Source organism: Fukomys damarensis, unplaced genomic scaffold, assembly GCF_012274545.1.
Source record: "Fukomys damarensis isolate Sample0158 unplaced genomic scaffold, DMR_v1.0_HiC HiC_scaffold_15, whole genome shotgun sequence".
NCBI lineage: Eukaryota > Metazoa > Chordata > Mammalia > Rodentia > Bathyergidae > Fukomys > Fukomys damarensis.
In genome coordinates this window covers 18,889,461-18,901,554 of record NW_022900927.1, presented here as the reverse complement: position 1 = coordinate 18,901,554, position 12,094 = coordinate 18,889,461, and the positions used below count along the sequence as shown (strand labels likewise).

The 12,094-nt window shown below is 47.5% G+C and overlaps 1 protein-coding gene across 2 annotated transcripts; it reads left to right on the top strand.

Moving 5' to 3' along the window:
- The first annotated feature begins 2,043 nt into the window (after positions 1-2,043).
- On the top strand, positions 2,044-8,834 carry Krt5 (keratin 5). Of its 2 annotated transcripts, none has more exons than XM_010609252.1 (10): positions 2,044-2,128; positions 3,219-3,775; positions 4,380-4,594; positions 5,360-5,420; positions 5,521-5,616; positions 5,754-5,918; positions 6,290-6,415; positions 6,725-6,945; positions 7,743-7,777; positions 8,217-8,834. In XM_010609252.1, the coding sequence occupies exons 1-10, from the start codon at positions 2,098-2,100 to the stop codon at positions 8,501-8,503; spliced, it is 1,794 nt and encodes a 597-aa protein (XP_010607554.1). In that variant the 5' UTR covers positions 2,044-2,097; the 3' UTR covers positions 8,504-8,834. The 2 variants fall into 2 exon arrangements, with proteins under 2 accessions (XP_010607554.1, XP_010607555.1); XM_010609253.1 differs by having other exon boundaries at positions 2,054-2,128; positions 3,130-3,775.
- The last annotated feature ends 3,260 nt before the right edge of the window (positions 8,835-12,094 follow it).

Here is a 12,094-nt window from a genome sequence, read left to right as displayed (position 1 = left end):
CTGCCAACCATGGCCCAGTGAATAGGTTGACTCATGCCTCAAATATGGCTCCCCACATTTTGTGCTGAACATGCATGGGATAGAAAAGCTGCAAAGATGAAGACACTTACTGTTTTCTTACCTAAGTGGGGCTTGAAGACTACCAGTAGGCTGGGATGGTAGGGAGAATGGAGGGAAAGCCAAAGAATTAAGAGTCATGACCACTGTCATCAGGGGATTCCCAGTTTGAAAGGGACAAATAGTTTTTTCTGTAGACATGGATCCAGACACAGAGCAGATGAGACTTGGAATAAGGCTGGGCATAGAGCTCGCATGAAGACCAGGGGAGGGAGAAGGGTAGATGACCCATGTGAATGTGTCTTATTTATTGTCTTCTACTACATGCATCTTATAGCAAAGACCCACAGGTCAAGGAGAGGGACCTGGCCCGGTCGTGGAAGACTACCTACTTCTCACCCATGAGCTGATACTTCTCCATGCCTGATGTCTTGAGAAGGTACCCTGTGTATAGAACACTACCCACAGCCCCCATTCCATGCACTCCTCTGAGAGGGGGGTCAGAGGAGCGCCCTTGTGCCCTCCTTCACTGATGGGGAGATCTGCAGGGAAGGCATTAGAGAGAACCCTCAGCCTGAACTTGCTGGGTGAAAGAAAAATAGTGCCTAGAGAAGCTAAGCAAGTATCTGACCAAGTATTGGGAACTCTCTCTGGGGTGCTCAGAAGCAGAGTTGGGGACTCACTATAATCCCTCCCTTCCAGCCATAATGAGCTCCAGGCTAGGGTGGGACCCCCATTATAGAGGAATTGGTGCCTGGCTTCCCACGGGACTCCATTCCTTACACCTGCCCAGGTCTAGCATGGTGGGAAGGACTGCCCTGCCCACTGGGGAGATTTCCACAAAGTTGAAGGGACAGAGTGCTGCTTCTTTCTGAGTGAGGCACATAATACTCCCTGCTGCAGTTACTTGCCACCCACACACCTCTGCCCCTGGCCCCTGAATCTGACATTGGCACATGGTAGTGATTCTCAAACTGGACAGAATGCATTCCTGTCCTACCAAGTCCTCCTTTATAGCACAGCCATGAGAAGAACAAATGGGGAGAAGAGAATGCCCCAGTGTCTCAGGAGGGATGGGCCTGCCCAAGGGCAGTGGGGACTGGACCCAGGACCTGTCTGAGAGTGGCAGGACATATCCTGAGAGTGCTGTTCCAGGGAAGAGGGACGGCTCCTGCTAGGGGGCTCCAGACAGTTGCTTCTAGCTTGGACCTGACTTTTCTTGGCTTAGACCCCCCAGAATGTCCCAGGATGTTCACACCTCTTCCGCAAGTGTGAAATCGGTGAACTTATTAAAAGTCTTCTCTGAGAGTCTCAGAAACTCTCCAGGTAGGGAGGTGAGCCAAACCTCACTGTCCAAGACCTGTAGAGCCAGCTCTGGCCATTGTCTGCCTGCTGGGATTATCTGTCAGATGCTTTCTCATGACAGCCCTCTGGTGAGCAATCACCATCCCTGCTGATCCCCAGCACCAAGTGTCATTTTCCCACAGCCTTGGCTTCCTTGTGGCCAACCACATGACCTGTCCAGAGACTTCTGAGCTGGGGCTGGGTCCTGACTCCTTCGCTCTTGAAAACATGGGCTCCAACCTTGGGGCTTTGAACTTGTTCCCACTGTACTCCCACCTCCCACTCCAGCCAAAGTGTGGCTCAGCTCCTACTAGTCTCAGTCCTACCAAGCCTGAAGGTCCTGCTTTTGTCTCTGGGGGAAGCAGAGAGGTGATCTTCACTCAAGTCTGCAGCAAGAAAGAGAAGGTGTGTTTTAGGACCAGCACTCTAACCATAATTCCCTTCTTTCTTATGGCACCACAATTGAGACAACCTTGTCCAGGGGGATCTGGCAACTGGCTAATTGCTATGCCAGCTGCCGGATCCTCCCTCACTTTGGCTGGTCTGTCTGGCAGGACAATCCCCTGACCTAGAATTTCTTTTTCTATTCTGTTGGCCCTGAAGGAGGCCTTGGGCTGGAGCTCTGAGAAAGTGCAAATATTCCCGCTGCTCAGAACAGGATGGTTTGCCGTTGTAACAGGCCAGAGGATTCTCAACATGTTCCTGATGAGATTAGAAGCTCCTGCAGGTATGTGTTTGTGGCGGCCTTCAGCCTGTATCAACAGATACGATGACTCACTCCTTCCCTGGTGGAATAACTGAGAGCTGGCTGGAACACACGGCGTCGGGGGGGGGGGCAGCAGAACAGTTCCCCCTGAAGAAAGACTGACTGCGGACTGCCAGCCCAGGGCCAAAATGTTTTTTAAGGAACTACATGGGATCCCTGGGGCTGCTAAACCTCTGCAGGGTCCTATCCCGGCCAAAGAGCAAGGAAAAGGTCAATGGCACACAGAATTCAGAGTTAGGAAGGGCTGTGGAGGCACAGGCTTGGCCATGAAGAGGGTAAAGTGGTTTATAGCAGGCAGAGAGATCCTGCATTTTGTTTCTGGAGCTTAGCAATTCATGGAGACTTTCTGGCCTGAGCCTTGCAGGCAAATCTGCCCAATGTGGCTCCTCTAAGAAAGAACTAATGCTTGAAAGGAACAGATCCCATTTCTCTTTCTGGCTCCTACTGACAGCATAAGGCCACAGATTAACTTTCTAAGAGCTAAAGGCCCTGCAGGAATCTCCTGCCTGGCAAAATATAAGAGGAAATTATTGCCAGTGGGGACTTGCTTTGTCCCCCACTGGTGGACAGTGTCTCCTAAGTTGGCAGGGCAGCAGATACCATGCCGGGATGGCAACATTGTCCCTGGTCCTGCAAGAATCCCTAGGACAGCGGCCATGGGCAAATTCCCCTTTATTTTCTGGCATCTTCTTGGGCTGCTCACAAACCCCCAGACTCCATGGTGGAGATTCACTGTCAGTGTCGCTGAGATGCTGCCAAGGGTTCAGGGCTGCGAGGCAAGGTTATTTCTAACTGAGCAGAGCCTGCCAGGAAGAAAGCATTTGCACCTGCGCACTGTGCAGGTGTGAAGGTGAGCTCACAGCTGCCCCCCAGGCATGCCCAGCCCACTTAATCTTTCACAGCCAGACAGCTCTCCTGCCCAGCCCACTTCTGAGGGGATAAAAGGGGGACTGCCATTCCAGGGTAACAGAGCCACCCGCCGCGTCCTGCTGAGCTCTGTTCTCTCCAGCACCGTCCAGTCCACCAGTGCCCTGCACTCTTGCTCCACCAGGAACAACCACCATGTCTCGCCAGTCCAGTGTGTCCTTCCGCAGCGGGGGCAGCCGCTCCTTCAGCGCAGCCTCTGCCATCACCCCGTCTGTCTCTCGCACCAGTTTCAGCTCCGTGTCCCGGTCCGGGGGTGGCGGTGGTGGCAGGGTCAGCCTTGGGGGTGCTTGTGGAGTGGGTGGCTATGGCAGCAGGAGCCTCTACAATTTGGGGGGCACCAAACGGATCTCCATCAGTGCTAGCCGCGGAAACTTCAGGGACAGATTTGGTGCCAGTGCTGGAAGCGGCTTCGGCTTTGGAGGTGGAGTCGGCAGTGGACTCGGTTATGGCGGTGGAGCTGGCGGTGGTTTTGGGCTCGGTGGTGGAGCTGGCTTTGGAGGTGGCTATGGGGGCGCTGCCTTCCCCGTGTGTCCCCCGGGCGGCATCCAAGAGGTCACCATCAACCAGAGTCTCCTCACTCCTCTGAACCTGCAAATCGACCCCACCATCCAGCGAGTGAGGACTGAGGAGCGGGAGCAGATCAAGACCCTCAACAACAAGTTCGCCTCCTTCATCGACAAGGTGAGGTGTGGTCTTTTGTAAAAATCCACTGGGAATCTGGAGCAGATGCTGAAAACAGAGGAAAGAAAGAAGGCTTTTCAGGCTGGGCCACTTTCGAGTTTGGAGCCATTTCCATTTATTTCTGTGTGCAGCGTTAGAGGCCTTCTTTCTCACTTAGACTGACAGCACGGAAGGCAGGGTCTTACTTCTTCCCATTCAGAGGTTGCCTTGTAAAGGTTTCTTGGTTCTGGGTGGGCAGACAGGTGAGCTCTGTGCACTATGTAACAGGGTGGATTGCATGAGAAGACAGATGTGTTTATCAGAGGGCAGTTGGAGATCATTCACAGGCCCCACTGTAGTGGACCATGCTCTGGGTGGCCATTCCTGGTCTGGCTGTGCCCTGGATGAGGATCTTGTCTCCCCAAGAAGACTGAGGTTGGGCACCTTGCTCCAGATCTCTCCTTTAGGGCTCAGGAGGGTACTGCACACAGGAAAGGGTGTGTGTGTGTGTGTGTGTGTGTGTGTGTGTGTGTAGGGGCAGCATAAAATGGGAGACACAATGGCGAACTGGTCATTGAAACATGAAGTCCTAACTTCTCTGTCTTCACACTGTGCTCTTGTCCAGGTGCGGTTCCTAGAACAGCAGAACAAGGTCCTGGACACCAAGTGGGCCCTGCTCCAGGAGCAGGGCACCAGGACAGTCAAGCAGAGCCTGGATCCTTTGTTTGAGCAGTACATCAACAACCTCAGGAGGCAGCTGGACTCCATCCTTGGGGAGAGAGGCCGCCTGGACTCAGAGCTGAGGAACATGCAGGACCTGGTAGAGGACTTCAAGAATAAGTGAGTTAAGGGGCAGGTGGAGACAGGGAAACGGATGTTTTCTTTGGAGCAGATAAACTTCCTAACCTGACTGTCACTTATGCTTTTCCCGTGGGTTAGAAGCATAACTTCTCTGGACATCTATAGTATTTTTTTTAAAAAAAGAAAAAAACCTCTGGCTCCATGTTTAAAAAATTCTAGCTCATAGTTCCTCTGCAAGGTACTTAGCTAACATCCAACCCTGCACTCTTGGTACTGTCTCAGTGAAATGTGCCATCTTGTAATCCTTGCTCTCTGGAACTTTTCCCCCTCCTCTGTGCACTTAATATATACAGCTTTTGCTGGCTTCCCCTCAAAGCAGGAACTGATGATGTAACCCAGCTTGGTGGCTCCAGAAATTTTTCAGTCATGTGAATTATCTAGTGAACTGCTAGCTTTCCATTTTGTTTCTTTTCTAAATAAGGCTCCAACACTGAGAAAAGCACTAGAGAGATTGGTTATATCTGGAGCTAGGGAGAAACAGCACACCTTTGCTACAGAAACATCTTGAAGGAACTGAATTATAGTAACAATAAAATGAGTATGTGATAGGCAGTTACAAGGAAGGCAGCATACTGGGTGAGGATCTTGCCCAAGGCTCACATTACCCCTGTGCTCCCTCTGTACTTAAGAGATACAAGAAGCCCATTCCCAATATGAGAGCAGGCTCACATGCACTTGGTCAGTAAAGAGCCCGTGTCTGTCCTTTGTCCTCTGATGAACGCTTTCTGTCCTTTACGTGACCAGGTATGAAGATGAAATCAATAAGCGTACCACCGCTGAGAATGAGTTTGTGATGCTGAAGAAGGTATGGGTGGGTGGAGGGAAACTGTAGCCTGAGGCTGTGCTATCCTGAGGGTGGAGTCACTTAAATCATTGTTTGGTGCCAACCACCCCTATTTCTCCAGGATGTAGATGCCGCCTACATGAACAAGGTGGAGCTAGAGGCCAAGGTGGATGCCCTCATGGATGAGATCAACTTCATGAAGATGTTCTTTGATGCGGTAAGAAACTTACCTAAGGTTCTTGGGAGGACAGTTATTTCTTTCTTGAGTTGACATCCCACAATAAATGGAAGACTCAAATGGAACTGATGTGAAATAACATAAAATCAGATGCCTGACTTCGAGTCTTCCCACAGGAGCTGTCCCAGATGCAGACACATGTATCTGACACATCTGTGGTGCTGTCCATGGACAACAACCGCAGTCTGGACCTGGACAGCATCATCGCTGAGGTCAAAGCTCAGTATGAGGACATTGCCAACCGCAGCCGAACTGAAGCTGAGTCCTGGTATCAGACCAAGGTAGGTGATTTGGAAATGTCGCCTCAGTGAAGGGATGGACCGATGTCTAAGATTCCAGGCCATGCCAATGCTAAGTATGGGGCTCCTGAGGCTGGCTGAGACCAACTGGGATGGGTTATGGAATAAGCATGTATACATTTTCCATAGAAACCAAAAAACCTGAAGGAGAACTTCACATCAGTGCCTCTTGGAAAATAAAGACACTAATAAGGAAATTATCAAAGACCAGCTCCTCCTTTGAAAAGGTTGAATCAGTCCTAGGCCCCAAATAACTATACCATTTGCCATCTCTTGGTAGCTCTTGCCTGTGAACTTGGGGAAAGCTTTCTTCACCCTCATATAAACTGGGTCTTCTTTTCTGGTGTCATCAGTATGAAGAGCTGCAGCAGACAGCTGGCCGACATGGTGATGACCTCCGCAACACCAAGCATGAGATCTCTGAGATGAACCGCATGATACAGAGGCTAAGAGCTGAGATTGACAATGTCAAGAAGCAGGTAGGATGAGGTTGATCAAGGATGAGGAAGGGGCCTGAGTTTTGAATGGCAGATCTAGCTTGGTTTACTTTTGTGTGTTTTGGGGCCTGAGAGGAGAGGAGCGGAGGAGTGGGGAGGGAAGGGGAGAGGGATCTGGAAGAAGCACCAATGTTATGATTTTCCACACCGTTATGACCAGGACAGATACGTTGGGTTCCCTTTGGAGCTCCAGAGAGTCTGGCTTGCTTGCCTAAAATCTCAGAAAAGAAAAACCTGAGGCCCAGTTCAGCTACTACACTGTCGCCACTCTTCCTTCCTTTCCTTCTGTAGTGCGCCAACCTGCAGGCCGCCATCGCTGATGCCGAGCAGCGTGGAGAGCTGGCCCTCAAGGATGCCAGGAACAAACTGGCAGAGCTGGAGGAGGCCCTGCAGAAGGCCAAGCAGGACATGGCCCGGCTGCTGCGTGAGTACCAGGAGCTCATGAACACCAAGCTGGCCCTGGACGTGGAGATCGCCACCTACCGCAAGCTGCTGGAGGGCGAGGAGTGCAGGTGAGCTGACTTGTGGGCCTAGGGTGGCTTCTCATTTGATAATAGAAAGCTGCTCCACTCCAGGATGTAACACTGCTGTCTTGTTCATGATAATTAGCTACCCTGCATTGATTTCTACTAACACATGGGAATACTGCAGGCCTCAGTTCACTTTTCTGGCTTATTCCTCACCATCAGCATTTTCAGGGGCTGCCTTTTCTCCAAACAACTAAGCAACTGAACAAGTGAGCCCTGAACTTTGTTTCCTTTCTTCTTTCTCTCATGTTCTTTTACCCGACCTCACTATCCACACCCATATTTACCCTGGTCCTCCTGATTCTTCAAGTGCCTTTTCTTTCAGGATGGCTTTGGCAATCCTTCCAGCGGATTCACCTGATGTTGGCTTCTCAAACTACTCTATTTTCTTCAATCTTCTGATGCAGCCATTTGCCTACTTTCTCTCTGAGGAATTTCTATGGGGCCAAATTCTGTCACGGAATGTCAGCTCCTAGAGACAAACATTGCTTCGTACATATTCATATTTCCCACAACCTCTTATGCTTCCTACAAAATGGGTGGAAGAGAATATGAATTACATTCTTCCTTTGAATACCTACCCCTAAATCAGGACCTCTTCATTGGAAAGTCCCTTCAGAGTACTCCCTCTTCTAACTGGAGTTGTTTCCTGGACATGCAAACCCCTGGCATTGGGATGAGAGCTAATCTGATCTCTTCTAAAGAGAATCAACCACATAGACTAATGCCATTTTTTAGGAAGTTTATAAAATTTCTCATTAAAAAAATTTTTTCCCTTTCAGACTGAGTGGAGAAGGAGTTGGACCAGTCAACATCTGTAAGTAATTCTGGACTGACATTCAGAATGATAATACGGGATATTTGATAGCAACTCAGAATCCTCCTACTTTTAGACTCCAGACTTGATGCAGCCCAATATATTATTATTTCATGCATTTAGTGAGACTCTGGTGGTGGAGGGAACAGAACACAGATTGGGATGTGAAGAAATGTAACTCATGCTTATCTCTTAAAGGGTAGGCTATGTATCACATACACGTTGGACCCTGTACCACATGCATGTCCAGCACCATCCCTTTCCTCTTATGTCCCCTAGCTTTCTGTCAGGGACCTTCAGTAAATGACTTTGTTCTTTTGGGCCCCTTCTGTAGCTCTGAAAAAGGGACTAGGTGTAGTGCACCCCAGCAGGATCAAATAAGTTGGCCATGTAAGATCAGTCTGCCAACTACTCATAACCACTTCTTCTTTCCCTGCAGCGGTCGTCACCAATAGCATGTCAACTGGCTATGGCGGTGGCAGTGGCTTTGGCGGTGGCCTCAGCGGAGGCTTTGGAGGTGGTCTTGGTGGAGGTAGCAGCAGTAGCTACTACTCCAGCAGCAGTGGGGGTGTTGGCCTCAGTGGTGGGCTTAGTGCAGGTGGCTCTGGCTTCAGTGCAAGCAGTGGCAGAGGAATGGGGGCGAGCTTTGGCAGTGGCGGGGGCAGTGGCTCCAGTGTCAAATTTGTCTCTACCACCTCTTCCTCCCGGAGGACCTTCAAGAGCTAAGAAGAACCCGCTGCAAATCACTTGTCCCCTGAGGGCAGCCACCCGGCACCCATGGAGTTGCCTCTTCTAGCCAGTCTCCCAAGCTGAGTTTTCTCTTTTTCTGGAGAGTAGTCTAGAAAAAGCCTATTGCAGAACCACATTCTTTGGTTCCTAGGAGGACCTAGTTTCTTACTTATCACCCACATCACAATTCTATCTTCTACTTCAGATCACGCTTTTCTCTCCACAGTGTGGCCTGTCATGATACAGGAACCCAAAGTTTTCCAATCTCTAAACCATCAAAACAGAATCTGCACCCCAGTGCCCACCTTAATCTCATCCTGGTTCTGACTACCTCCAGAGTGTGTTCAATAAAATGCTTTTATAATATAAGACTTGGTGCTGAATTGTTTTTTTTCCCTAGATCTGCCATCAGTCTAGAGACCTCCTGAGGGTCAATCTGATTGGTTCCTTTGATGACTCACAGGGAGTGTGGGAAAAATTTGAAGGCCAAGTGACCTTCAGGGGTGGTCCAGGTTGGTGAAGCCTCTGCTATGAGGGAATCTCTGCAATGCACAAAAAAGAGTGTTTATTGCTTCACATCGTGGGCAGATTTTACAGCCTTTTGTTGAATGGGACCCATTTATCATGGACCGGTTTGTATGCAACAGCATAAATAGGCTAAAATAATATTGGTTAATGAAGAATCCAAAAAGGCCTAAAAGATATTGGGGTTCTATAGCAGACATTGAGAGGGTCAACAGCTATTTTTTTAGACTGTTAGCAATGCAGCAATCCTCAGTTTACCAGGTAATTTCAGGAGGTTAAGGAGGTGGCAGGTCTGTACGCTATGCGGGTAACAATGGCATGCCTTGTTTTTGTGAATATTTACATGTCCTAAATGCATACATATACATTCTCTTTGGGAGAAGGCTTATCCATGTAAATCATGTTTGCGCTCCTGGAGAGTCAGGTACAGACAAGACCAAAGAATGCACATGGCTGGGCTGTTAAGGAAAGACAAGTTGTGCCCCTGCTGAAGTGGAAGCTGTTGAAATGGGCACTGGATAGATTATTAGCAAATCTATAAGAGGAAAGTATTTCCCAGGTATAAATTGGGCAAGTCAGAGATTTCAGGACTATTGGGTATGAAGTCTGAGAAGTAGTCATGGCCATGGCACTGAAGTTGTGGTGATCCAGCAGGAGGCACCATTCATGCTTTCTGAGTTTCAAAATAGGCCACAATGGGTTGCTGAATAGAGAAACAGTGGGGGCATAATCACCCCTAGAAGTGGATCCTGAATAATGGGTTCATCCCTTGAAAGTCCTGTTCTAATTTATATTGGAGTATAGTAACTACTTTAATTGAGGAAGGTGTGTGGAGACCAATTTATTAAGCCAATTTGTAGGTGCCAAGGATTTAATTAAATTTTAATTGAATTTACTACTCGTTGGCTGAGACTGTCCATGCTCACTATGGAGTATTTCGGGGAGGAGATGTTCATGGGGTGTTTAGGCAAGTCAATAGTTAATGAAGGTCAGGTGGACTCATTGGTTCTCTATTTTGTATTCAGTAATATCTTTGAGATAACAGGAGTATCTTATTTAAATTTACTGGGATTCCCAAATGTAAGTGTAACTTGAGTTCCAGTATGTACTAAGACCACGAAGGTGTATGGACTAGTGTATTTCAGTGGATGTTAATGTAAATCCAGAACTATGTGGTGAAGGCCCCAAATCAATCCGTATACCTCTATCTTTTTGGTGTATATATTCTTTTAGAATACTTTGGATTTCCAGTTGCATCAAATTGTGGATATAGACTTCTTGTTTCCATTTTTTGTTTCCTCCCTGTTTTAGATTTTGCTCTCTGTCTCTCTTCCCTGTCTCCATCTCTGTCTCTTTTTCACCTTTCTTCCTGATTTCTGGCTAAACTTTGGTAATAGAGTATTTCTTCTACGCATATTTATAAATGTCATCTTTTAGAAAGTCTTCATCAAGGTGAAGGGCCTTATTGTGAGAAAACCTGAATTAATTCCTTGGTTGGAGCTATGTATGTTTCCCCTTCAAGATTAATTAAACTTGAGCAGAACAGGAATTGGCAACAAAGACAAAGGAAGCAGTACTACAAAGCATTCCTAGAGTTCTAGTAAGTCACCTGAGATGGAATATAGTCACATGTTAAAAGTAACTGCTCTTTTTCCATGTGAGACACCACCTGATGGTATCATATATTGCAAACGATGTCAATCTCTTCCCTGAACACTACATAAAATGAGGGTGAGCAAGTGCTTGAGAGACACGTCCAATAGTGACAGAGGAATAGTCATTCCCCTGAGTTTAACATCAGTCTTGGTTTATCCTAGAATTGAGAAACACAGTTCAATATGAGATGCACTGATAGGTCAGGGCTGAGACACAGGACACAGGGCCACCTTTCAAAGAGCTGCGATCCCATACTTTTGTCCCTAAAAACTAAGGTCAGTAAGTAAAACTTAGGTCAGTAAATTTACAACAAAGGTTCAGTAGAACTGTGCAAATGCAACCAAAAGCAACATGACTCGAAGTAAAAGCTGACCAGCAGGCAGTCACACAGCTCACAGAGAGACCAGAACGCAGCACACAGGCAGCTCAAAGAATATGCTTGCAAGCAGACTGCAGAGCCAGATTGTATGTCAAGCAACAAATGAAAGATCTCAGTGGTGGTGAAATTCGGGAATGACAATCTGGGAGGGAGGTCACTAATCCACGAAACCTCCCCCATCTTTCAGCAGCAAGACCCTTGGCCCTCTGCAGCCAACATGGGAACTTATTCAAAGGTGTACAAATGAAAAGCAACAACTCTTCCTCACTCATCTCAGATTTGAGGTCACAGGGTAAACAGTTGCATCCCAAAGTGGAAAGACAGGCAATTATAGAGAATCCCCATATGAGAGCAATAATCCACAAGCAGAAATCTCCATGAGGACTTGGTAGGAAAACCTAAACTGTATCCAACCAATTGCTGGTGGCTAAGTGTGGATAAGATTGATAGTTAAAACTTCAAGGACCCCAGTCTTAGAGGAGCATTTTTGTGAATATTCCCTCTAGGATCTGTTCTCAGATGATAGGAGAAAAATCCCCTCATGTTTCCAGCAGGGGGAGTGAAAAGCGAACCATTTCTAAATAGAACTTGTATTACAGGGACAAGGGGAAAAAATGAGAACAAAGACCTGTCATGTAAAGTTACAAGATCCCAATAATGAAGGTAACTGTACTGTATACCTAAAATGTACCAATAAATAATGTACCAATAAATAATGAGGAAAATAATGAGGAAAAATTTTCCTCATTATTTATTGGTACATTTTAGGTATACAGTACAGTTACCTTCATTATTGGGATCCTATACATGACAGGTCTTGGTTCCCATTGTTTTCCCCTTGTGTTCTTAATAGATTGCCCCTTGGGGAGAGCTATTTAACTACAGCCTAACCAACTGAGGTCTGATTGCAGCCTAATCGAGCTGCAGTAAGGGAAATGAGAAAGAATGCAAAATAAAGCATGAGATAACAGTAACAGAAAAAAAGAATGTCTTCAGTGGGCTCATTAGTAGGCACAGCTGAAGAAAGA

Excerpts from the sequence above, each read along its gene's own strand:
- Krt5 (XM_010609252.1), top strand. The coding sequence starts at position 2,098 with ATGTTCCTGATGAGATTAGAAGCTCCTGCAG. Across the intron at positions 5,919-6,289 it reads AGTCCTGGTATCAGACCAAG|TATGAAGAGCTGCAGCAGAC; the intron begins GTAGGTGATTTG and ends TGGTGTCATCAG. Across the intron at positions 7,778-8,216 it reads AGTTGGACCAGTCAACATCT|CGGTCGTCACCAATAGCATG; the intron begins GTAAGTAATTCT and ends CTTTCCCTGCAG.